The sequence below is a fragment of the Dromaius novaehollandiae genome, chromosome 19 (genome assembly GCF_036370855.1).
Source record: "Dromaius novaehollandiae isolate bDroNov1 chromosome 19, bDroNov1.hap1, whole genome shotgun sequence".
NCBI classification, from domain to species: Eukaryota; Metazoa; Chordata; class Aves; order Casuariiformes; family Dromaiidae; genus Dromaius; species Dromaius novaehollandiae.
In genome coordinates, this window is record NC_088116.1 from 7,184,092 (window position 1) to 7,208,588 (window position 24,497).

The window sequence follows — 24,497 nt, forward strand, 5'->3', positions numbered from 1 at the left end:
AAACAGTATCTGTAGAAAGAGATTAAGAAACTTCATGAAAGCCAGGAGGGACAATAGTTGGCAGACTGTTCACCAGAACTCTTCAGTATTAAACATGATCTCTTTTAAATTCTTCCTGAAAAAAATCTCAGCCAGCTACAAGGCAGCTCATGTACAATAAAGCTTTTGTTTAAGCAAGAGCGTATAAGTAGAACAAGTGTAAACTCTTTCTATTTTCATTCAGTGTGTTCCTCTGCACTCCTCCAAGATGCAACTCTACAGTTACAGAGCAAGTGCTTCTGTTTGCTGCAATTTTCTATCGAATTAAAAGGCCAATAAAAAAATTTAACATCCAGCTAATCAGCTATAGCTATGGGCCCTGATCCTACAAAAACTGAGACATGCTTCACTTTAAGTATATGTAATTTCACTAATGCAACAGTGAAAAGCCTATGCATGAGGCTTTGTGCCACAGAGATCTTAACATTCACCACAGTATCTTCTGTCAGTGTGACTGCTATGGAAACATGGCATCGTGCCAATGATTTCACAAGAGCTCTTTAGGTCTGACCGGTTCGAAAAAAATAACGTCCCTCTCCATTGGGCAAATATCAAGCCCTACCTTTGTCCAGGAGGTACCAAAAGGACTATTTAGCTTAGTGAGTGGCTGAACTCTTTAGTCTTTACAGTGCTGAAGACAGGAAAACAATAGGAGGAAATAAAGCGCGAGAGGGAAATTCTAATGTTAAAGCCAACCTACCAATTCATGTGAATGTACCACAACCGAGCAAAGCCTGGGGAGTAGTACACCTAATCAGGCAGGTAATCACCTGGTCTTCAAGTGGGTCTCCTGCTAAGAGCACAAGAAGGCATATTGTTTCACATAAGGTTTTTTTTACTGTAATGTAATCTATTCAGTGGGGAACTATTGCTTTAAGTTACATATTCAATCTGCCTGAGGGAACTTATTAAAAGAACAATTTGCAGTCTTTATAGGAAGACTACAGGACAACTCAAACCTGAGTTTTAATTATTTCTTCATTACAGTGCTATGAATTGCAACAGGAATCGACATATTACCAGACACCCTACCAGGCATCATTCCCTGCTTTCCAGTCACTAGAAAGTGACTTCAGTTCTGGACTCTCTGATTTTTACCCTAAGAAATGATGATGTATTGCTAACCAATGGAAGAAGGGAAACTTGGCCATGAAATCAAGAGGGGAAATCAACACAGAGTTCACAGCAGGGGAAAACAAACTTCAAAAAGGGCTCAGGCAAAGGGAAGTAAAAAAAGGATTGCCATCATTTACTTAGCTACCGTGACACGGCTTGTGATTTTACATAGTTATCTGTAAGTAAAATAACAGGAACCAGTGTCTCTCTGGTGATGGCCAGGGAACGACTTGGAGGCATATTCATAATGCATTGCAACAACACTACTGGGAGTACACAATTCAGCTCTTAGGTAGTGAAGAGACTTGTGCCGTGATGATGCTACCCCACAGAACATCCAGTTATACCTTAGATTTTTTATTCATGCAAAATTTCATAGACCTTAAAATAAGAGTTCTGCCTAACTGCATTTAATTCCTAGTGCTCATGGCTGAAGATAAGAAACATAGATTCAATGAGAACCCACAAAATCTTTCAATTCCAAAAATGCTTTTTGCCTTGCATTTCCAACTGAGATTGCTGGCAATGCAGGATAAGTTACCAGGAGAATTCTCTAGGAACAATAAACATGGGGGGATACTAGGAAAGAAGGACTGGAAGCTGATGCTGTTGTTTGTTCTTTCTTTTGCAGCTGAAGAGTAATCCAAAAAGTCTGGAAAAAGATAACCCTAAAGGATAGCACTGTTCATGTGGCTGATTTAAAGAAGGAACAGCTTAAATGATAAAATTAGCCCATTATATAAGCTGAGCTGAGAACTTTAAGCTAATATAATACAGAAATTTACTCAGTAAAATCCTATTATCAGTTGACAACATAAACAGTTAGGAGAAAAATATGAAAACAGACAAGAACCAGATCAAATGCTGACTTTGTTCAAGATGAAATTCAAATGAAGTTAAGAGTGTAGCGTACTTTACACGGGAGGAAAAGGAGAAGAAATCAGACCTGAACAATTAAGCATAATCTGTGGAGAAAAATCAAAAGAAAAATATTTTATATTTATCACTATAGCACTTAGGACCTCTAGAGCATTTAGCAACATGAAATGTTAGGGAGATACTGTAAACTCATTTTGGAGAAGCAGAGCAGAATATTGGGAAATGCTTTCCTTGACACAGAGCAGGTGACATTACCTAATTAAACTGAAATATTTTATGCAATTATTCAAATTTTTTTGTAATAAATACTGTGTAAAATGATATAAAACACAGATGGTGCAATACACATGTGGTGCCAGTAATATGTGAAAATTAAAAGGATTTTATTCACTGATATGTTCTTGCTGAAAACTCATTGAAATGTACAAACTGGACATTCAGTAATTGATTTGTACATTCTGTACGTTACACAGACTCTTGTAGCCACTTTGAAGAAAGAATATTACTTTCACTTACAGGATGTTCACATCATTGCAGACACTAAAAGTGTTGATATATTCTAGTCTAAAAGTGAAATCAAAATAGAACTGGACATAATGGTACACTGCTTTATGCCAATCCTATTGATTCAACATGCGCCGGTTTCACACATCAATTCATAAGTACCTACTGTATAGTTAGTGAAACACCTGACCAAGCATATGTCTGAAGGCATGACTGCTTATTAAATAAAACCCCTTTTCCTAGACTTCTATGCTATTTTTAGCAATACATGTATTTAACCGAACTCAAATGCCTGTAGAAGTTCAGACACCACTTGTTGTCAATGACTTTGAACACCGTAAGTCATACTCCCAGAAAGTCTGTAAATAATTTCACAAAATTAATTCCAGATGTAGACATCTAGACAAACGTTCAGTTACTTTCAAAAGGCTTCAGAGTCCTTGCAAAACGGAATGCACTATTCTCTGCCCGTAAACTATTACCTGACTGGCAGTATCATCCTCAATTAAAAACTGCCTACTTTTAAGTTTAGAGCTACTTACTGATTTCAGTCCCACTAAAACAGCTAGGTGTATTTCAGAATTACAGAGACATTGTCGCTGCCTGGGGGCATTAGAGCTCCTATTTTCAGAACTCCCCTTTCTGGTTTTTCAATCTGCAGTCATTGTAATGTTGCATGAAGGCCATAGCAAGTGTAATGTTCCCTTCCTTTGCTGTTACTGAGCAGTGGGCATTTACAATCACAAGACGCAATATGTATGTTGTATTTAACCTGAGAAGCCTGTCTCACAAAGGAACTTGTATATGTCTTTGAACTTGTTTATAGTTAAGCAACTTTGAAATTGCAGTCCTACATTTCTTTTCTAAGAGCAAAAGGTCATTAGATTCTGAAGAAAAGAGGTCTCTTTTATAAGCTCAGTACAGTACTTTTATATTTCTGACTATGATATACAATGTATACCATAAATTAATTTAAGACAAATACTTGTCACTTTAATCTATGTAGGCACAAGTAAATCAATGACGTTACTGAAGTGGAGAAATCTTCAACGGTATCATGATTCTGGACTCCATTTCCTGAATAAGGGGCACTGTAAAAAATTGAGATAGGGTTTAATTTCACTAATAAAGATCATAAGTAGTTCTGTACACGCAGTTTGAACAGGTATTATTGTCTTCAAATCACTCTCCTAGCTACAGCATGCCAAACCTTCAGTAACCATCAACAATCCCGTAACTGAAGCATAATAGTTTTGAGAACAAATGATTTTTTTAATATAATCTGCTTTGATCTTTTGAACCAAAACAGCTTTTGAAGACAAATATTTCTATTCTCACCACAATTAAAGCTATCTTACAATTATTCTGGTATACTTCCTCTGCAATCTACCCTATTTAACCAAAATCTGAAATTATTAGCAAACTTTTGTGATGGTTTTGTTATGAGAGCCATCTTTGATCTCAAAGATCTTGTGGCTCCTAGCCCCAAAGTCTAATTTGCCTTCTCAAAGAAATGTATTAAACAAAGCTCCAGTATTTCATGAAATATTACAGGTAAAAAAAATAATATAAATGTCACTATTTACGGCCTAAACTTTTGGATACAAACTTAAATACTTCACAGATCTGTTCCCTTACAGGACAAGTGTTTTTATAAACATTTACTATTAATGCAGCCCTTTTTTTTTAGCTACTGGGTAAGCTCTCTAAGATTATACAGTCAATTGCAAAGTTCACTTTACAGCTAAGTGAAATGTCCCTCCTTTCCCTTACAGTAGCAAAACTGACCCACAGACACACACCATATACAAAAATTCTTAAGATTGTGTGCAATGTACTGAGGAACAAAAACAATGGCATGCATAAAAGTCTGCCTCCACCATTCCAATTAAGTCAATCTGTTACCTGTGTAATAGACTAGTTCATCCCAGCCAGGTTTATGCCATGCGGCATTCCTTATATCTTCTCTGGTTTGAAGATCTTTGTAAGCTAGTGAGGGAAAATGACAAGCACAAAGTTTGTAACTCTTTTTCCTTCTACACAAGAATAGCCTCCTTAAAAGCATTGCAATACATAGCTGGGAAACAGCAAACACTGGGAAGGAAAAAAAGTCAGAAGTCCTCCATAAAAAGGAAAGGCTCCAAAACCAACGCAAATGGAAGGAACTGGGAAAGAGAGAAAAACATATTTTGCAGATGCGACACTATGCAAGTATTGCATGGTTGGAGCATTTTGGGCAGTGGTGGGCAAAGAGCCATCAAACAGTGCTCTGTGAAGCATTCATCTCTGACCATGAGTATTTCTGTAAAAACTGGCAAAAGCTATTAAGAGTCACAGTACCAATAAACTAATGCACCTACTGATTATAGGTTTTTAAGTGTGACAACGGATACAAATGGCAGCATGAGGAAGCCTAAACATGGTGGCAGGAGGTGCATTAGAAACAAGTAAGACAAATAATGCCACAGAACATAGTTCTATATAGGGGGTGTCAGATTATTAGTGCTGGAACCTAATATTCTGAGTTCTTGAGATCTGAAGATAATAATGTATGTCTTCCCTAAATAAATATTGGCCAATGAGCTCCTTCAAGTTGAAAATATCCTAACGTGTGGAAAGCAGCTGCACGTTGGTGGAGCCTAACATGAACAGAAAATCAAAACAGCGTAATGTACTAATGTCAGTAAATAGTTGACTTTCCTCTTGTAAGCGTGGTATGTGTGATGCTTGAAACTAAACTGTAAGAAGCTGACTTCAGCATGAATGTGGCTAGAAAAAAAGAGATGACAATTTGTCGTGCTTTTGTTATTGAAAGCAAACAACAAGTAGTCCCTAATAAGAAAGGGCTGTGAGAAACTATTGATGGAAACGATACAAGACAAGAAATGCTCAATTTTGTTTGCTTCAATTTGGAAGATAAAGTTGCCTACACAAAAATAAAGAAAAACAACATTGTTGATGTCAAAAAACACTGAAGACATTTCTTTGCCTTTGTAAGAACCTTGTTTCCCAGGCAAAGCCAACAGTCTGTTAGGGGCTGACTCAGTGAGAAAAAAGCAGTGAATGCAAACAAATTTACCCCAAAGGTGGTGAACCATATACAGCTGTCCAATCTGTGAGAAAAATCCTCCAACTGCTTCATTACTATCCTGCCGAAAACGAATTGCACGAGCCCTACAAAAGATCATAGCGACTCTTAAAAACAGCATATTTCTGGGTAGGAAATAGGTGATGATTGATAAGAAAGCAGAATTTAAAAGAAGCATGAATGTTAAACAGCACTTGCAGTAAGTACACTTTGGCAATTAAAAATGTGAAAAAACCCACAAGACATTGATTTGTTATCTGTTATTGCACTGAGCAATTAAAATATACCTATACATCTTGTTAGAATGGGTTAATTGGAGGCCTACTGTTTCATCAGACTGTGTGTTAGTAATTTGTTTCTTCAACGTTAGAGCCAGTATAATGATAATTACTGAAACAGCTTGAAGTGGCAGAATGTTTTTACAGCAGGTTCTTCCAAAACTAAATCTCTGAGTTTCTGTCATACCGTCCTTACCACATTCATTTACTATTTCATGGCAGTGGAATGCAGTGGAATGCACCTTTGTTACACAGCTGTACTACGCAACACTCCATGATTTGTTGTGTAAATATCTCTTGACTATAAATCTGCTGCATCTTCTAAAATAGAACTGCTACCACTGTAGATAGGCCTACTTTATAAAAATTATAAATCCAATTTACTGGCAAATTACTGTAATTAAATTATACTGATGACAATTACATGTCTAAAAATCCGAGTCCTCACCTTTGTGAAAATAATTAAAAATATTCCAAATGATTTAAGTATTAATCATTAGGATTTACAGAATGTAAACTGAAAGAAACTTACACTGGTTTTAAACAAGACAAAATCAGAAGCATATACTGAAGAGAAGACCGTCTTAAATGCTTTTAACCTATATATTAAAATACAAATGTGATGCTCAGTAGTTTCCAAGAAAAAGTTTGACTTTTAAATATTAAAAGAGCTAAGATTTAGGCCATTTAAACTAAAAGTAAGGAAGTGAGGAAGTGGTGAAAGACCAATATAGTCTTAAGGAATTGACTGTCTCCCTTTAGTGAGCAGTGAAAACAAAGGTTACCAAGGTTTCTGCTATATTACATCAAACTTAAAAGCGTTATGTAAAGGAAGGCCAAGCCAGAAAGCACACAGTATTGTTTGCACACAGGATTCCTCTTTCCTTCCTCAAAGGATATATTGAGGGCCAATGATTTTACAAGCTACGTAAGAACAGCAGCAGGCCATTAACTGGGTGACTGAAATGCTTTGGTACCATTCTGTCACTTCCACTTTATAGATTTTTAAACATACATCTCTTAAATAAGAGAACACAAGTGGTAAAGCAACACTTACCAGTAATTTCCCCACTCAATCATTGTTCCAGGCTACAAAAACAAAACAGACTCTTAAAATTTTAGTTGAAAGAAAGTTAAAATATTTGGACAGTTTTCACAGCATTTACATATGGAAAACACTATTTATTAACAAAATCACTTCCTTCAAAAGATAAGTACATTATAATAATCTACAGTTACTATGTTTATTTACTGTAGTACTTCTTAGTCATTTGCCTGAAGTTTACCTCAGATCAAAACACAAGGTATTTACCCCTTCATAGGAGATATTCAGTATCTTGTTGGAACCTGCCTTCATATTTCAACCCCACACTTTGAGAGCATCAACAACTCTGCCATCAACTTTGACAAGAATCCAAATTTTTAAGATGAGGTCTGTTTTCCATATATATTGTATGAACATGCTTTGAATATTTTACCACAGTATATTGCCTACAAAATAAGAATAAAAACTGAAACTTACTCTAAGTTGATAGGATCTTAGTTCATAAATGTTGGGCCCCTCCCTGGGAACAGGTTCATTCCAGAAACTAAACTCCAACAATAATTGGTTCTTCCGAGAGAGAAGCATGTTACCTCTTGCTTTGCGAAACTCTGTGAATTCCTTAAAAATAATGTGATCATTGTCAAACTTTATATTATATATCAACAACAAACAACACAATACCATACAGTGGTTGAGATTTTTCAGTGCTATCTTGGGGCTTTGGATATCCAAATCCTTTAAATTGTAAAGGCATCTAGATTCCCCCAGCATCTTTGCAAATTTCAACTGGCAAGCTTACACAGCACCTGAGAATCTCCAAGTATTTCATAAAATATTCATATATTAAACCTCAGTCTTTCTGAATCTGAGAATAATCCGCTTTCCAAACAGGCAGACTATCTAAGGTTGTTCAGCAAGTGATGAGATACAAAAGTAAAAACAGGTGTCCAAATGTGCAGTTTTTTGCTCTATGTTCTCTTTTAAGTAACTAACAAAATCTTCAAAAAAATCCCTGCGTTTTACCTTATTTTGCCGGAGTTTACTCATGACCTCATTGAGAGCTGGATAGCCCCCCTCATACCTCCAGAGATGAACTAAAACAGAAAAAGGAAGCCTCTTCAGAAATGTTGCATACTAGTGCTAAAACTTATGGAGTATCACAGTATAAAAGGCTCTTCATACTACAGAATCATACAAAAATAGAAGTCTGGTAACAGGTTCAAAAATGAATTTTCATTAAAGAAAGCACTTCACCTTTGTACACTTTAAGAAAAATGGAATCACTTGCTTTTTGAAAAGGTTCTCTCAGAAAATTTTGCAATCTACTCTTAACAGGAAGATTTCTGAAAGGAACTTTTGTTGCCATGCTAGTAAGATGTGATGACTTTACATGATTATACTTGAAATTGAGATTCAAATTAAGAGGGTGACTTAATCCCAAAGATGTGTTTTATACCAATTTCACGTGAGAGCAACAGACTGGCAGAATTTGTAGTTCAGTAAATTACTCAAGCAAAAAGAGCATAACATAATTTCTGTAAGACATGAAAAATGATGCAAATGTTATTTTTTAGGTAAACATTAAATTAAAGAAAGCAACCCAAAATATATCTACGCATGCTAGAATTGTTATATTTGCTCAGATTTTCCCCATTAAACAATCTCAAAACAGGTATCTACTTTTGATAGGCTTCTCAAAGCATTCTCTATAACAAGATTTATTTACAAGCACTTAATATAGCAAGGCAACAATATTTCATCTTCAAATCTCCTCCTTTCCTTTCCTTGAAGATTCTCAAAAGCTATTTCCTCCCATATAAAGGAGTTAATGCTGTCTTGTGCCTCTTCCAGGAGAGCGAACTGGAGACTAATGCAAGGCACTTTGTTATCAGAGCAGATTCATCCAGTGTGCCTGCTGCTGTCTAATCCTCAGGAGAAATTTGATGTATCCAGCTCCTATTAACCCAGCCTGGGCACAAGTACTGAACAAGTCAAAACCCCTTAATCTGCATTATTACACTGCTAGAACAGTTGCTATAGCATTTTCAAGGCACGCGATTGATGCAATTACAGATATGGTCTGTGTTAATATACTATGAAAACAATGAGTAAGGCTTGGCTAAGATATTTTCATTTCAACTGCCTTCATTCCCCAATTTCCCCTCAACTTTTAAGAACTGTTTCTCAAAGTTCTGTTTCTCCACTGTTATTTCCTCGCATTTGTCCAGTGTCAATATCACAATGTACTATGAATGCAGTAGAAATTAATGTGTACATGAGTATATTATTCAATAGTGAAGCAACGACCTTGATATTAGCAAAGCTCTAACAACAGAGCTCCTTCTATAGAACAAATATCAGCACTTCACTCAACGTTTGTGGCTGCCCTAGTCTACAATTTCCCACAGCCCTGAAATTTTTTTCAGGTTTTCTATCTACACTAGACACTCTGTAGTTACTTCTGTAGCAGCTTTTCAATAATTTCTAGTTCAATATATTTTCACTCTGGGTGATTAGGCAGTATCTCTATATGAACATGAACAGAAATACTTTACTTTCCACCAGTAAAGGCTTTAATTATTTCAAGGTTAGAGTGCAATCACTCTTTCAGATGGGGTGAATGATTTGCCTTTCATTATCATACAGCAATTACAGCATGAAAGTCTGAGTAAAGTTTTTATAGTGGCCAACACGAGTTAAACTGTCTTTGTAAGCCTTTGCCTTTGGCCTAAATATTCAGGAACACAATCTGCGCCTGCAAAATATTATAGGAACAAATTTTACAAGGGTTTCCAAAAACTGTTAATCTATCACAAGGAAGACATGAAAGTGTATTAACAATAGGACAATTTTCAGGAATTAATGATTTGCTGTCAAACTCAACAAGACAAAAAGCAAACACTGTAAATGTTAAAAGACTACCGGTAACTGATGCACACACATCCTCACTGTATACATTGCTAAAGGTTTACGATTTAAAGAGAAGAAACCTGCCAAGCACACGTTTCACTTGTATGGTTTTACATTCTGTTGTACTTCTATCTCCTACCAGCCTGATCTTGCTCTCCGTACCACGTGTTCCAAGTCCCCACCAGTGCACATGGGTAGTGTTTTTCTTCATGAATCTTTGGCAGCACCTCTTGACTTGAAAACAAGGAATACAGACACTATGTTGCATTTCCTTCAGGGAGGCTACAGTTGATATGTATAACAAATCACCACAGGTTCATCATTATGGTATGAAAATTCGCAAGTTCTACTTTCAGAAGAGAAAGCTGAAATACACAGATCTGCTATACACGGGAAAAGACAGCTATAACACTAGGTAAAATTAATGTAAGTGTAACCATTTCTTAGACTGTATGACAAATACACAGCATGGCACAATTCTTTTGATGCAATAAATTATGCAATGTCACCTAATAGGTATCTGATACATAAGAAAAATAAATAGTGGGATTTCTCATTTAGAGGAAGTGCAGCCTAACTACACTTGCTTTAGGAAAACATTTTCTTTATCAAGAGAGGCAAAATACACAAAAGCAGGAAAGGCCAGTCTTTTGTATCAGTTACAATGCTGTTAATTCTGTTGTGCCAAATGAATAAAAACAAGTATTTTGATGGACATGAATATGATCAAATGATGACTGTACTTCGTAGTATGCAGCCTTGTTGCTTTTTATCAGTTCAGCAAGCAGACCTAGTTTGAAGCAGCTCATCCATTAAAGAGTACAGTGAAACTGCCCTAAAAATACCTCCAACACAAAATTTCTGTACAACTATTTCTAATATTTCTAGTATTTTTTCAAACTTTAAAGGTGACCTACATTAACATTAGGAAATTAAGGTTTACCAATTGCTGACTTGGTTAAGACAGCTTTCACTGCACTGTACTTTGATGAGTAAGTCTGTTCGTCTGGTTGAACTTTGCCTTTTAATATTTTTCCCTCGATTATTACTACCCTTAATCATTTTGACTCATAGGCAGAGAGTCTTTGCATCAAATCAAATAATAGGAAGTAGGCTGGTCTTGTGCTTGGGAGTCAGAAGACAGGAATTCTCCTCTTGGTTCTGCCACTGACTTTCTAGACGACCTCGAGCAAATCTCATTATCAATTTGTACCTCAGTATTTCTCGCTATGCAGTGGAAATAATATGATAGAATGACTCTCCAAGGATATTTTCAGTCACCATGAGTTCGCTTTTGCAAAGCATAATGAGATCCTAGAAGAGTAGCCTTAACAGTAATGCTAAATTACTACAATAATCCTAAAATATAATTTGCTGTAAATGATATATTTAAAAAAACCAAACAAACAGAATACCTGATCATTCAGAGACATGAACACCACTGTTTTGCCTTTTAAAAACAACAGGTTCCTAATTCTTCAGAAGGGGCTCCTTAACTCAATTGATTCATGAATTACTTTCATAATAGTTTTTGTTACATTATTCCTTTATGGGTAGTGTTTTTCTTCATGAAAGCTAATTCTTATCCTGATTTGATGTAAAATAAGGAGTTCAACTCCTCATGTTTAATTTAGGGGGAGGAACGAGGGAAGTTTAGAGATGCTTCCATCTTTTTATTACTCCATTCCTAAGTTTTCTCCTTCCCTGGAATACTTTGGTTTGGCAAGAATAAATCAAATCCCACATATTTCATCTGACTGCTCTCACCAGTCTTTCTCTGTTACTGTCTTTTTCCCTGAAAGTAAAAGCCTCTGCTCTCACTCAGCATTTCACTAGCTCACAAGATACTGCTGAAAAGTCCTTCCCTGTTTTGTGTAATTGGACATGTTTATACTAAGCCTTTAAACAGAAAGCCAACTGAACACTAATTGCACTTCTCTGTGTATTTTTTTAAACAGGAAAGTTAAAAATAACTTGTGTCTGAAAATAATTCTAGTGAATTTTCTAAATTTGTATAGTAAGGGACATAGTTTTTGGTTATCCATTCCCATTTCAAAGTTGAGCATATGAAAGCACAGAGATATTAGACAACCTGCTCATGGCTGCACAATGAACCAATAACAGAGCTGAGAAATTAGCAGGTGTGAACTTCTTTCCCACCCTCCAGCCCAGCTGGTGTTGTAGTCAATACAACACTCTTAAAAAATTGATTGTAGTAGGATATCATTATGCTAAGAATGTTTAACTGACAACATGATCACTGTCAGTGGGACAGTGCTGTTTCGAAACACATGAGGCTCATTACATTTCCAAAATTAAACATTCAGTTCTTTAAAAAGGCAGTTGTTTGGCTCTAAAGAAGTGATTATGCAGCTAAATCAGGACTAATATTTCAGTAATCTGGTCTTTAAAATAGTAAATTTAAAATATTACTATTCATACGTTTTAAAAACCTGTAACTTTTCTGGAAATCCCATATAGCACCGCTCCCTTCGGAGGGTATCACCCCAATGCAAAGATCCTATCCAGTGAGCTGCATACCTCTTTAAGAGTAGATCTCAGTAACATAACTTTGTGGAAAGAAGATGTGGATGAGCTAAGCAAAAGTCAAATCCAGGGCTGTTAAAATCTCTTCCAAATTCTACTTTTATTTAATACTGGCATACAGTTTTACTTGCGAATGACCTATCCCTTTCCTTCCTGTATGCAGACAGTAACACCTGTCCCCCAAACAAATCCCTACATGTCGGTTGGAGGGGGGCATGCTAGCACACCAGCATCTACTCACGTGGAGCAGCAACTGATAGACAACTAAGGGATGGGAGAAAGGTGCTCCAGCAAACTCCACCTATGTTTTCACAAAAAGCAGCACCTCAAGTTGCAGCTTAGGAAAATGGCACTTCCAAGACGGAAGACAAAGAGTGAACTGAATAAAATATCTTTGCCATCTCTCTCCAAGAATAAAACTATTTACTATTGTAGCCTGTAAGTAGAGGCAGAATTTTTCCAGCTTCCCTCTGAACAGTTATGGTATCCATCAGTTTTTGGAACAGCTTGTGATCAAATCATCATGTCTAAAATGTGAAAACAAAACATGCACACTTACCAAAGCTTGTTGTAGGCATCTAGACATTCTGGTTTTACATTGTGAACTGAAACAACAACATTAGATGAGAAATGCAATAACAGGATAAAGAAATGAAAATGTTAAATATAAAAAGATCACTCACTCTGTAGTTTATACAGACTGCTGGTCTCCCTTTTGGCTAGAAGGTTGGAGTGAGCATCTTTCCTTGGATCAACTTTGCGAACAAATAGCGATTTTAACCAACTCTCTTCACGAGGTCTGCTAGCTGATGATACCAGCCCCCTACACATTAACAAGTACATTATACTGTCACCAAGTGTGTCTTGAAAATGCCCACAATGCAGGAAAGATAGGCAAAATCAAGTTTAATACAGAGTCATAACATACAGTTACATACAGAGTTGCTGCTAAATCTTTCCATTGATCCACTTGCTAGCAAGGCAAAGGCAGCTCTTTCCCCACTGAGATTTACCCTTTAGAAACCTTTTTATGCAAGAGAGAGCTGTAAAGTTAACCATACACTATCCGCTTTTATTCTTTGTGAGCATGCCAGGGAATGAATGGATGGCTGCTTTTTGCTGCCTATTTCTTTTCTTTTTAATCAAGTGTTTCTACTCAAGGAGGCTGGATCTGTCTTGATGTATACAGCCAAGAGTGAAAAAGAGCAAAAAGTGTGCAGAAGGAAATGTTTGTACAGTGTAAATAGGAAAATACCATATGTTCCTGTGTTTACTTAAATAAAGTTCTGGAAAGGAAAAGTTAAATAAGGCATCTTTCAAGAGAAAAAAAATATAACCAAAGCCTAATTTGGGAAAAATTACGAGTGGCAGGAAACAAACAGCCTGCAAATATTTTAATACCAAATTGTGGCAATTGTACTGTGTAGGGATACAGATCAACTTTCTTTGTACAATATTCAGTTTCCCCTATGTGAAATAGGCTTTCACTTACTTTTTTACCTATTCTTTATGCAGTTTCTGCAAGTACACTTTCAAAGCAATACCACTTTCCTCTAAACCACAAAGTATCCAAAACATTACAATTGATAACTGTGGTCTCTGTGTTAGAGGAATTATTCTTCCTTTTCTCAATTGGCAGAAATACCCTCAATTGCCAGAAGTTGTCCAGGCTGAAAAGAAAGCTAGTATATTAAATTGATTCTCTGTAATGCTTGACAGGGGACTCCAAACTCAAGTGTTCTTTCTCTTTCCTCATAAAAAACATTTCCTTCTATTTGCCTCTTTTTTGGTATAGGGATTCTGGTGAACCTCTGAAATTCTAAAAATATGGCATCAGAGCTAGAGCTTTAAACTGATTCCTGCCTCAGAAGTCAACTCTTCACCCTTAGTTTCTGCCTAGGAGTTCCAGAAGATAGGTATCAATCCCCAGCTATAAAGCTGTCGTTCAGATTATCGAAAGTTTGAGACAACCATTCAAAGGAAAAAAAAAAAAAAAAAAAAAAAAAGAAAATCTCAGCTTCCTTTGGGAAAAATACCTTTATGAACATACCTGTCTACACTATACAAAAACAGTTCACATTAACCATGTGTTTTAATAGTCAATCTTTTAGTCCCAATGTCTGGAAATAATATAATAAACTGGTTTACATTGAGAAAGCTGGATGGAGGAAAGAAAAGATACTTCATAGCAAAGAAATGAAAAGAACCAAAAAACCAAACACAGTTGAGATGACCTTCAAGGTTAAGAAATAATTGGTAAACATCTTATTGGCCTATTTACTGAAAATGAAAATTTCTTTGACCCCAGCCAAACCTACAGACATATTACTATGCTGAAAGCTAAGCAGTCTTTCCTGAACACAAGCATTTAAAAGGGTATTCTGTGACGAGGCTATTGCCAGAATGGAGGGCATGCAGTCGCTTGGAGTAGACACATCTCTGATCGGAGGTGGGGGAAGGAAAGAGGCCAGATGACTGCAGAGTTGTCCTGTCGCAACTGCATCAGAGGTCACAGGAACACATGTTGCCCCAGCTGATGCCAACTGGGGAGAGGATAAAGCTCACTATTAAATTACACACAATAAAGAATGGTAATAGCTGAAGTTTTTTAAAACAGAGACTCAGCATGCCCACTCTGAGGTGCTAGGGCCTTATTTTTAATCGCTATATCCTTTGAGAAGTCCTACACTAACGCTAAATCCACTTTTCTCAACTGCCCTTTGTAAGCATCATCCAGAAATTTGTGCACCCTTGTGCAAACAAAACAGCACATTCCAACATCCAGAGGACTCACTTTTAACTAACTTCTTACCACTATGCTTCACAATATCATGACACGTTCCAAGCAGACCAGGTATTGGAACCAAACTACGTGAATGTCGCTAATTTAAATACAAGTACACACACAGAACAAATGTAGACACACTATATGGAATCAACATCACACTTCACAATTTTTTTTATTTTCTGGGAACAATACTTATTAGAAGAGAGTTTTCATAGAATCTTCTAAGACACTGCATGACTTTGCTAGGAGGTTCTTATCCTACAAATGCGTAGCTATGGGCTTAGCTTTTATTATGTACACAAGCTTTTTCAGAATCAGGTCCTGTAGCTGCACCTGATAACGGCTGAAAAGGCATGTTTGTGAGGATGGTGCAGAGAAAAAGTAAATGATTGGGTGAAGTAAGTCCACATTTTAAAAAAGCTATTGTCAGCTCCTCTGTGTTATTTCAAAATGTAGAGAAAAAAGTCAATATTTAATTACTAGAAAAAACAATGAAAAGTTAAAAGCATTTTAAATAGCTGTTCCCTAATTATGTTCCGGTGACATTTTCAGCTACCGAAAGATGAACATCATGACTTTGAAAACCTAAGTTTACCCTTTTCTGCTTCTAATTCCTGTAGACTATTCACAAACTGATCCATTTCTCATAAGTTTCACCCCCAGAACCTAGCACAATGCTACAAAGATTAGCTTGTAAATACAAAAGGGGAACACTGAACAGTTTGCTTATGTTAGACTAAAAATGCTGGTGAAAACATTTCTATCCCACTTAACTTCTGCTTTAGCACAAAATATAAATTGGGTGGAGAGGGAGGTATCAGGTCAAATATTTAGATTTTGTAGTAACCCATGTCTGCCTGGAAGAGAAAGAAAAAGAACTTGTCTATAAATTGACAGTTTTTGATTTGTGGTCTAAACAAATATCAAAGTCTATTTCAAAGAAAAATACCCATACACATAAAATCTCACAACATACGCTCTCCACAATGCCTCCCCTTCCCACTCCAAACAGCTGCCTGCAGAGCTCATCCCTTTGGCCTTGCACAGGGGCTGCTGCCCATTCTGAGGCCTGAGGCAGCAGCTTCCCCTGTTTTTAAAAGAGGGAGGAAAAATGGGCGTAGCTTCATCCCAGCTTGGGCACTCCTGTGCTTCCAACAGCCAAGGAACATGTGTGTCTGCTTCCCCTATACCCAAGGGCCATCTGTATACATCCGTGCCCAGACACCTGGGGGTTGTGGATGTGTGTCTATGCCCTTGCCACCAAAGCGGTGTTCACGTGTCTGACTCTTCACACACCGTACGCACGGGTGTGTGAACATCTGCACCCCAACAGCCAAAGCATGTGCCTGTGTGTGCCCTGACACCCAGGGGATGCATGCACACCAACACCTGAAGGAAGTATGTATATACAGATGTGCAGCCTGACACACAGAGGCTGCACGCAAGTGCCTACCCCAGCACCAGGGATGCATAGGTGGGTGTGCACGTGTGCAGGACTGCACCCCAACCCCCAGAAACACCTCACACCTTTACACACGAGGGTAAGCGTGCTGTGACTTGACAAATGGTGTATGTGCAACTGTGCACCCTGACACCAGAGGGGTGTTGGTGTGTGTGGCCACGTGCCTGGCCCCATGGGATACACGAGCGAGGAATAGCTGTTGCGCCTTGAGGCAGGGGTGCAGGGAGGCTGTGCAACCTGACGTTGTGGGTGCACACCCTGATACCAGGGGGTGTCGGTGTGTGTGGCCACGCACCCCAACACCAGGGAACATGTGGTGCAGGGTTGCACCATTGCCTGGCAGGGGAGGGATGCAGAACAGCTGCACACCCGGACAGCAGGGGGACATCTGGGTGCAGCATGGCTGCACACCCTGACGGCAGGGAGTATGTGGGTGCGGGGTGGCTGCGCACCCTGACACCAGAGTGTGTGCGTCTGTGCACCCCGACACCAGGGGACACCCGGGTGTGTGTGTGTGTGTGTGGGGGGGGCACACTGTTACCTAGCAGGGTAGGGGCGCAGGCTGGCCGTGCACCCCGACACCAGGGGATGTGTGTGTAGGGCAGTCTGCACCCCGGCACCAGGGAATGCGGAGGGGCGGCCTGCACCCCGACACCAGGGGATGTGTGTGGGGGGCGGCCTGCGCCCCGACACCGCGGATTGGGGGGGGGGGGGCCGGCACCCCCACACGGGGGGACACCGGGGGGGGGGGCGGCCTGCACCCCGCCGCGGTGGCGCAGCGCTGCCGCGGCCTCGCCGAGGGGCCGGGCTGGCGGAGGGCAGGGCAGGGGGCTGGCCTTGCGGCCCGTGACCTTGAGGGACGGGCAGCGCTGCCGCCGGGCCCAGCGCTGCCCGCCCGCGGGGAGCGGGGCGCCATTTCCAGTCAGGAAGGGGGCGGGGGGCCGCGCGGCGGGCCGAGGGGGACACACGGGCGGCTGCGGCCGCCGCCTCCCGCCGCAACCCCGCCCCGGGGCTCACCTGAGGGCCAGGCCGCCGCCGGGCGGCAGGCGCGGCCCGGCGCTGGCTCCGGCCAGGCTCCGCCGCAGCAGCACTCGCGCCGCCATCTTGCTCCGGCCGCCTCCCTCCGCCGCCTGGCGGGAGGGGGGGGGACACTGCGCCGCCTCCGGCCGCTAGGGGCGCGCCGCCGCGGGGCGCAGCTGGTGCGCATGCGCGGGCCCCGCTGCCCGGGCCGCGCTCCGTCCGCGCCGCTTCTCCCTGCAGTCACTGCAGTCCGGTAGCACCAAGCGAGGCGGAACAGAGCACCGCTGCCGGGAGCCCCAGGCGGGCTGCCTTCTCCCTTACCTGCCAGGCACGCAAGGAACCGGTCATCTCTGACGTCCCTCAGCTGTAGTATCCAACCCCCCTGAAATCACTGGTTTAATCTGTTTCACTCCTGACCTCGCAGCAAGTTTTTGCAAGCTAAAAAGATACATTAAGTATTCTATAAGTTTTCATGTCCCATGAAAACCACTTACCAAGAAAGAATCCAGATGACATTTTCTGAATCACATGCAAAAATGAGTTTCTTATTCCTCAAATAAAATTTTCACCCCCATGCAGTTGAAGTGCTCATTCTTAATCTGTTCCAGCCAGAGCAGTACTTAGTTTAGCTAAAGCAGGCGGCGTGCTAATAACCAAATCTTCAAACACCACAAACTGTCTTAAACCAAGCAGTTATTTGAAGGACATTACTGAAGGAACACCAGTCAATTGACACAGCAAATAAGTTTTATGAACAAACCTTGAGTTTCTACACAGCACATCTAAATGACGTTTATAAAATTTCATTATGCAAATCCCATTGTCAGTCTTTATCAGCACGCACTGCAAGATGAGCAGACGCTAGCACATGCAGTGTTGACATCAGTAAAATACAAGAACAGGTGCTGCATCTTTAAAGACCCTTTTAACTTAATATGGGACAAACATTTTAAAAATTACTGCATGTATATTCAATCACATTTTGATCTGAAAGCATGTTAAGTCACAATTAGATGTAGATGCAACTCATTAACCAAGGAGAAAACTCCTATATTTTGTGTTGCTTAGTTAACAGGACACTCACTTGCATCCCAAGTACCAGGTTCAGATTCCTTTACTGACTGTGTGGATACAATTTAAGTCTGTATTTTCTGCCACCCAAGGCAGTGTTCTAGCCTGGGACTGATTTCTCTCAATCTCTCTGGGATGAAGTTCCACATAGTAGATTCACCTGAACAGGAATCAGAGCCTAGATTTTCTTCCACTTCAATGAAGGCCTTAATCAGCCAGCTACACTTAGAAAATAATTTACATAAACCATTTCAGCAAAGATCAACAAGAGTAACCTAAAGCCATACACTTAAGATGCCTCCTCAAAGCTGAAGGCCATGTTCACATTATTAAGTAGAGTAGTTTCAATCAAGGTCTCTGACACCCCCAGCTTATTGATCTCACAGAGACATTAGATATTACTTGAGGACTGTTAGAAAGAAAGTCTAGCATTCAAAAAAGGTAATATTTTGGTTCAGAAACATTGATGCTAACTTAAGTCTCTTATTCTTTCTATCCCAAATTATGTGAGTTCAATCTTTGACAGCAGTTTGGGGATAGCTGAAACTGCATGTGAAGGAAACATTTTGTGCATGTGAAGGAAACTGAAATAACTCACAGGGCTAGGACTTACAGCTAGGACAGTAAAAGAGAACTGATAGCTTACTAATGTAGAGTGGTTCATTTGCCCTCCCCCCCCCACAAAAAAAAAAAAAAAAAAAACCAAACCAAATACTTTAAGTGATCAGCAGAGGAATTCTATTCAGATATTCCTTGTTCAGCTTATCTTGAGCAAAGAGCAATGACATACATAAACACACACCTCTCCACACAGGATTCCTCATAGCTTTGATATGCCCGCTCTCCTCCATTCAGGAGCATGGTACTCCATCCCTGCAAATCCTGTGTTTTGATGGAGATTCCCTTTAGATCTGAATACAAAACCAGAGTCAGCTACACAAGGCTGCTGTAACAGTAGCACACTCTCAGTTTATGTCTGGGAAGACAGGACACACGATCCCCAGAGCTGCAGCAGGATAAAGTAATCTTTAATCATTAAGGGCCTTCCTGTTTTATATTACAGCATTCAGCAAATCACTACCTGTATCTCTCCCAATGTGTTGCATTCATTAGCTCTTCTGATGAGACTAAATCTAAGCGTATTTACTTTCACTTTTTAGCTTTGTATTCTCATCACCTTCTATTTCCTGCTGTCAGTTCAAAGTTCCACCTCTCCCCAAACTGAATACTCTTTGCACAAGTTACTCAGTTGCAAAGGAAACTTTTTTCTCCAGAAATAAGAACATTTATCCAGTAGCTTATGAGAGCTAATGACGTTAATGAAAGTTCTTAATTTCCCACCCCCAACTGGGGCAGCTTAGCAAATTCTGTATAGATTTCTTCCCACAAAGGGACCATGCTAAGCTACCCAAAGCTTGTAACAGCAGTAAAGTAAGAATATTTAAAGGCAAGTGATTGTGTTTTTCTTAGATATTCTGGAATTCTGGACTGTAAAATATAGCCATATGGTTTAAGTGACTAAGAGGAAATATGGACACATGTAGGTAGTTGGCTTTAAGATTTCTACACTTCCTCTCAAAACTTTTAATAGCGTTGTTTTAAGTATAGGCCTACGAACCAAAAGAAATTGTCTGAAATATAGAACAATCAAATATGGACCCTCCCACCACAACCTAAACATTATACAGTTATAGTCTTCTATTTCTTAAGACAGAAGAGCCATTCTAAGCAAACAGCTGGCTTCTGAAACTATCAAGAGCTTGAGCAAAACGACATGCAAGAAGAGGAAGTGTTAACACTTAACTGACATTTTCTCCATGTTTTCATTTAGAAACTTGAGGTGTTTAATCTGTAACATCCAGTTTTGGAAGCAACTATTTTTACTATTTATTGTGACTCTGAAGATCATTGAAACATTTTACATATGACAACAGGGCCCCAAACACCCCTCACAGATCACCTGAAAAGCCCTCCACGTAAATGTTTTCCTTCTATTTGTCTGTTGAACAAACTTTAAGTTCCTGGAGTTTTTCACTTAAATAGGTAGTATCTGCCTCTGTCAGATTTTCTGAATCTGACAGATTTTCAAGGAACCTGGTTCCTGCACAGGGCTTTCCTGTTATCGGATCTATGACGTTTCCAACCTTGAAAACAATTTCAGCCAGTTCGTGTTTCACATGCTTGCTCCTCCGCTCAGGCAAAGCTTTAAGAAGAACAATGTCTCCGACAACACACTGCTGCAATGGATCGTGGGCAAAATACGTTTTTCGCTTGTGAAAGAACTGCGGAAGGAAAAGTAAACCTTGGCATTAGGTTTCAAAATAAAGCAATGGTAAATATATTTTTAATACAAAATGAACTAAGATTCACTAACGGGGAGTAGTTTTGTATAATTATTTGCCTTTGGTTTTCTGATGAGCTCAAGTCTGGATTGTGAAGAGAAGTGCAACTGTGCACAGTATTGTTTTTTCAAAGAAAACACAGTATTACCTCCCTCTCCTGACTTGCATGTTATTGCCAGAGCAAAGGTACAAGAAGCTGCTGGTAGTGAATATGTGGATACAGGCAAAGATAAGCTCTTCTTCACTTAACATACACACCCTTTTTTAGCATCACCACTTTCCATTGGCCTTTCTCCTCTTAGAGAATTTCAGCCTTCTCTCTCCTTAGGATGCTCCACTTCCCCACTGCTTCAGCAAGATGCTGCATTGGGTCTTCCAAGCTCAATAATCTCACTTTCCTGAACAGTGTACACTTCAAGAACAAATAACAATTCTCACCCATTCTAACATTCTTAAAGCTCATCGGCCCTAGATCTGGTGTTGCAAAGTTTGCCTTTTTTTTTTTCCCACGTTTTCTTGCTCAATTCATTTTCTTTCAGGTAATAGTACAATATTTAGTCTTACTGATACTGCAGGATTCAGAATCTCTTCTTTAAGGAGAAAATCAACAGGTTCTTCTATCAGATAAAGTATTGGACTGGGATTCACAAGACCTATTATCCCAGGACCCACAAGAACCCCACTCCATCCCTAACCTTCTGGTCACCAAGGGCAAGTTATTTCACCTACCTGTGCCATAGTTTCCCCATCTAAAGTTGGAAAAATATTAATTTTAAACTCCCTACTTGAGATACACTGACAAGAAATTATAAGTGCAAGGCTCTTCTAGCACACCACAGCATAGATTCAGATACTAAGTATGCTCACAAGTATGCATACTGGAAAACAGCTACAGAAATATACTGGAAAAGTGTCTAGGTAATGTCAAGTTTCCAAGACAAAGCATACTCCAAATCAATATTAAAAAAATAATCAATCTAAGCATGAAACAAAGCCTACCTTCCCAGCTCAGACCAGAGTGCATTAAAAAGCACTTCAGAGAAACATTTAGCAGATAATCTGTATTGGAAGTGTCTGACAATACACTGCTTCTCATCTTTTACAGTCATCCCCACAGCCAAATCATTGCACAAGTCCCTCAAGGAGGTTACAGTAAAAGAGCTACTAAAAATGCTAGTAGTCAAATTAAACATTCTCCTCACACAGAATACAAAAAGTATCTTCTAAAACAAATTGTTAACCAGCTTTTACCTTTAATAAGTAAGGATCTAGCACCAGCCGTGTCACTCTCACTTTGGCAGTTTTCTGCATTTTAGTTCCTATTACTTTCCCTACTATCCATTTTGCATGGACAGCTCCACGTGGCACAGACATTGTTTAGGTATGGTCATCCAGTGCCTGGCAACAAGCAGACAGGTTATTTTAACAAAAAAATTAATCCGTTTCTAATCAATACCAAAGTTATAATTTTGATTTTAAACTAAGAACTTAATTATATTGTTTCTTGGGGGAAAAAAATAGATACAAACAGTGCAAACTTTCCAATATTGGAGTACCTTGGTCTTGCATTAATGATATTATGAGAAGGGATATGAACATGCTGCTATTATGAGGAAAAGTTACTTCAGGATGGCAATAACAATAGAAATAATAGTTTAAGGATGAGACCTCATCCCATGTAGTCCACAAGATTCCTTTAAACCACACAATTACCTACAAAAGACAAACATGTAGCTGTGGAAATCTTTACAAACTGAACTCGTATTCCAACAGCTGGTGCTGTCCATCAGCTCTGTGACTGGAGTTAACCAGAATGGAAAACAAGAGAGACTGGTAAAGCAGCCTATAGATTGACTCTGAGGAGTCATCTGCTTGTGTGTATACCATAATTACTAGTTTAGATGGTGAAACCTAAGGAAAGCAATAAAATTCTCAAAATGTACTTGAGATACCAGAGAGCTATTTCTCTGATCTGAAGTTTAGGTAGCTGCTTTTGAGTTAGCTCTTTCAGTACAAGTAATTATGAGAGTACCGCACTAATTCTGCCTAAATAGGGAGAGTTTTCTCTATCACGCTTGCAAGATTCACAGTCAAAATAGGCACCTGAAAGTTAAAAAAGGCTTAAGTAAATTAAAAGTATCAATGAACAGTGATCATCTCTTTCTCCCCCAGCTAGCTAGGCGCTGCCAACATCTATCGGCTTCTCCAAGCACGATGACACCTGTCTGTTTTGCGACACCAAAGCAGGAGCTCGAGTACAGAGCTGCCCGCAGGTGGGATGAAGTGCTTCACCCCGCAGGAACCAGGGCTGCGGTACCCGGGGCTGTGAGAAGCCCCTGGAAAAGGCCCCCCGCGCGACAGAGGAGGGTCACGGAGCAGCGCCCGAGCAGGGAGCCGGCACCCTCAGGAAAGGGAAACAAAACAGGATCGGGGCCTCCCCAGCCCTCCCGCCAGGCCCGGCCCGCCGCACCGTCCCCCCAGGCAGGGCCCCGCTCCCCAGGCCTCTCCCGGCCCTCAGGCCACCGAGAGGAGGGAGGACCCGACCCCCAGCGCCTCCCTCAGCCCCTCTCACCGCCGCCACTCGCCGCCGCGGCGCCTCAGGGGCCTTAAAGAAGCGGAGGCGGAAGGGGCGGAGCCCAGGGCGGAAGGGCCGCGCGGCGGAGGGGCGGGGCCAGCGGTGGGGAAGGGGGCGGTGTCATGGAGGGAGGGTTTAAAGGCGCAGGCACCCGCCTGGGGGTAATAAGTGTGTGAGGCAGCTGGAAATGCCGTGGCTTCTCCCTGCATCGGGGTGAGGGGCCCTGACTAGGCCCACAGCCAGGACATGGTGGGGAGCAGGGTGCTGGGCCCTTTTCCCTTAGGGCTGCATGGGGTGACTTCTCGGTGGCTGTGGCTCTCCCAGGAGGCTGAGGGCCTGAGCTGCCCTCCTCAGCCCCTCAGGGAGAGCCGCCATCCTTGGGGGAGGCCTGCTGGGCCTGGCGTGCAGGCAGCATGGCGCCTTCACCCCCTTTTTGGTATCAATAACTGGGCTGGTCCTTGGCTGGCCATGGGGCTCCCTCAAGGGGCACCCGATGGAGGTGAGGATGTGGAGGCGTGAGGAGGAAGGTGCTGTTTTTACCCTGTGAATCTGCGGCGGTAAAACTGTGTGGAAAGGGAACTCTTTTGTGGAGGGGTGAGCACAGGTCTGTTCTCACAGGAGTTAATTCTGTGCTCTTCTGCCCATAGTTAGATTAAAAATGGATAAATGGGCTGAATCTGGGGGGGTTTCATGTGACTCTACAGAAATTCTAATGTGTCAGAAATGGGAGGAGAGCTGGCCTATCATCCTCACTTACTCACACTCTGGTAGAAATTCAGTTTAAATCTGTGTCTAAAATCAATGCCTAGAGAAACTTCCAGATTGAGTAATGG

The 24,497-nt window shown here is 40.4% G+C and overlaps 1 protein-coding gene across 2 annotated transcripts; it reads right to left on the reverse strand.

The window, feature by feature from the left end:
- Nucleotides 1-2,396: 2,396 nt before the first annotated feature.
- On the reverse strand, nucleotides 2,397-17,822 carry NIPSNAP2 (nipsnap homolog 2). Of its 2 annotated transcripts, XM_064523350.1 has the most exons (10): nucleotides 17,674-17,822; nucleotides 13,090-13,229; nucleotides 12,966-13,011; nucleotides 9,999-10,093; nucleotides 7,973-8,043; nucleotides 7,427-7,567; nucleotides 6,962-6,993; nucleotides 5,618-5,712; nucleotides 4,444-4,527; nucleotides 2,397-3,629 (listed from the first exon to the last, which is right to left on the reverse strand). In XM_064523350.1, the coding sequence occupies exons 1-10, from the start codon at nucleotides 17,757-17,759 to the stop codon at nucleotides 3,565-3,567; spliced, it is 855 nt and encodes a 284-aa protein (XP_064379420.1). In that variant the 5' UTR covers nucleotides 17,760-17,822; the 3' UTR covers nucleotides 2,397-3,564. The 2 variants fall into 2 exon arrangements, with proteins under 2 accessions (XP_064379420.1, XP_064379422.1); XM_064523352.1 differs by lacking the exons at nucleotides 2,397-3,629; nucleotides 4,444-4,527 and having other exon boundaries at nucleotides 5,671-6,503.
- Nucleotides 17,823-24,497: the final 6,675 nt, after the last annotated feature.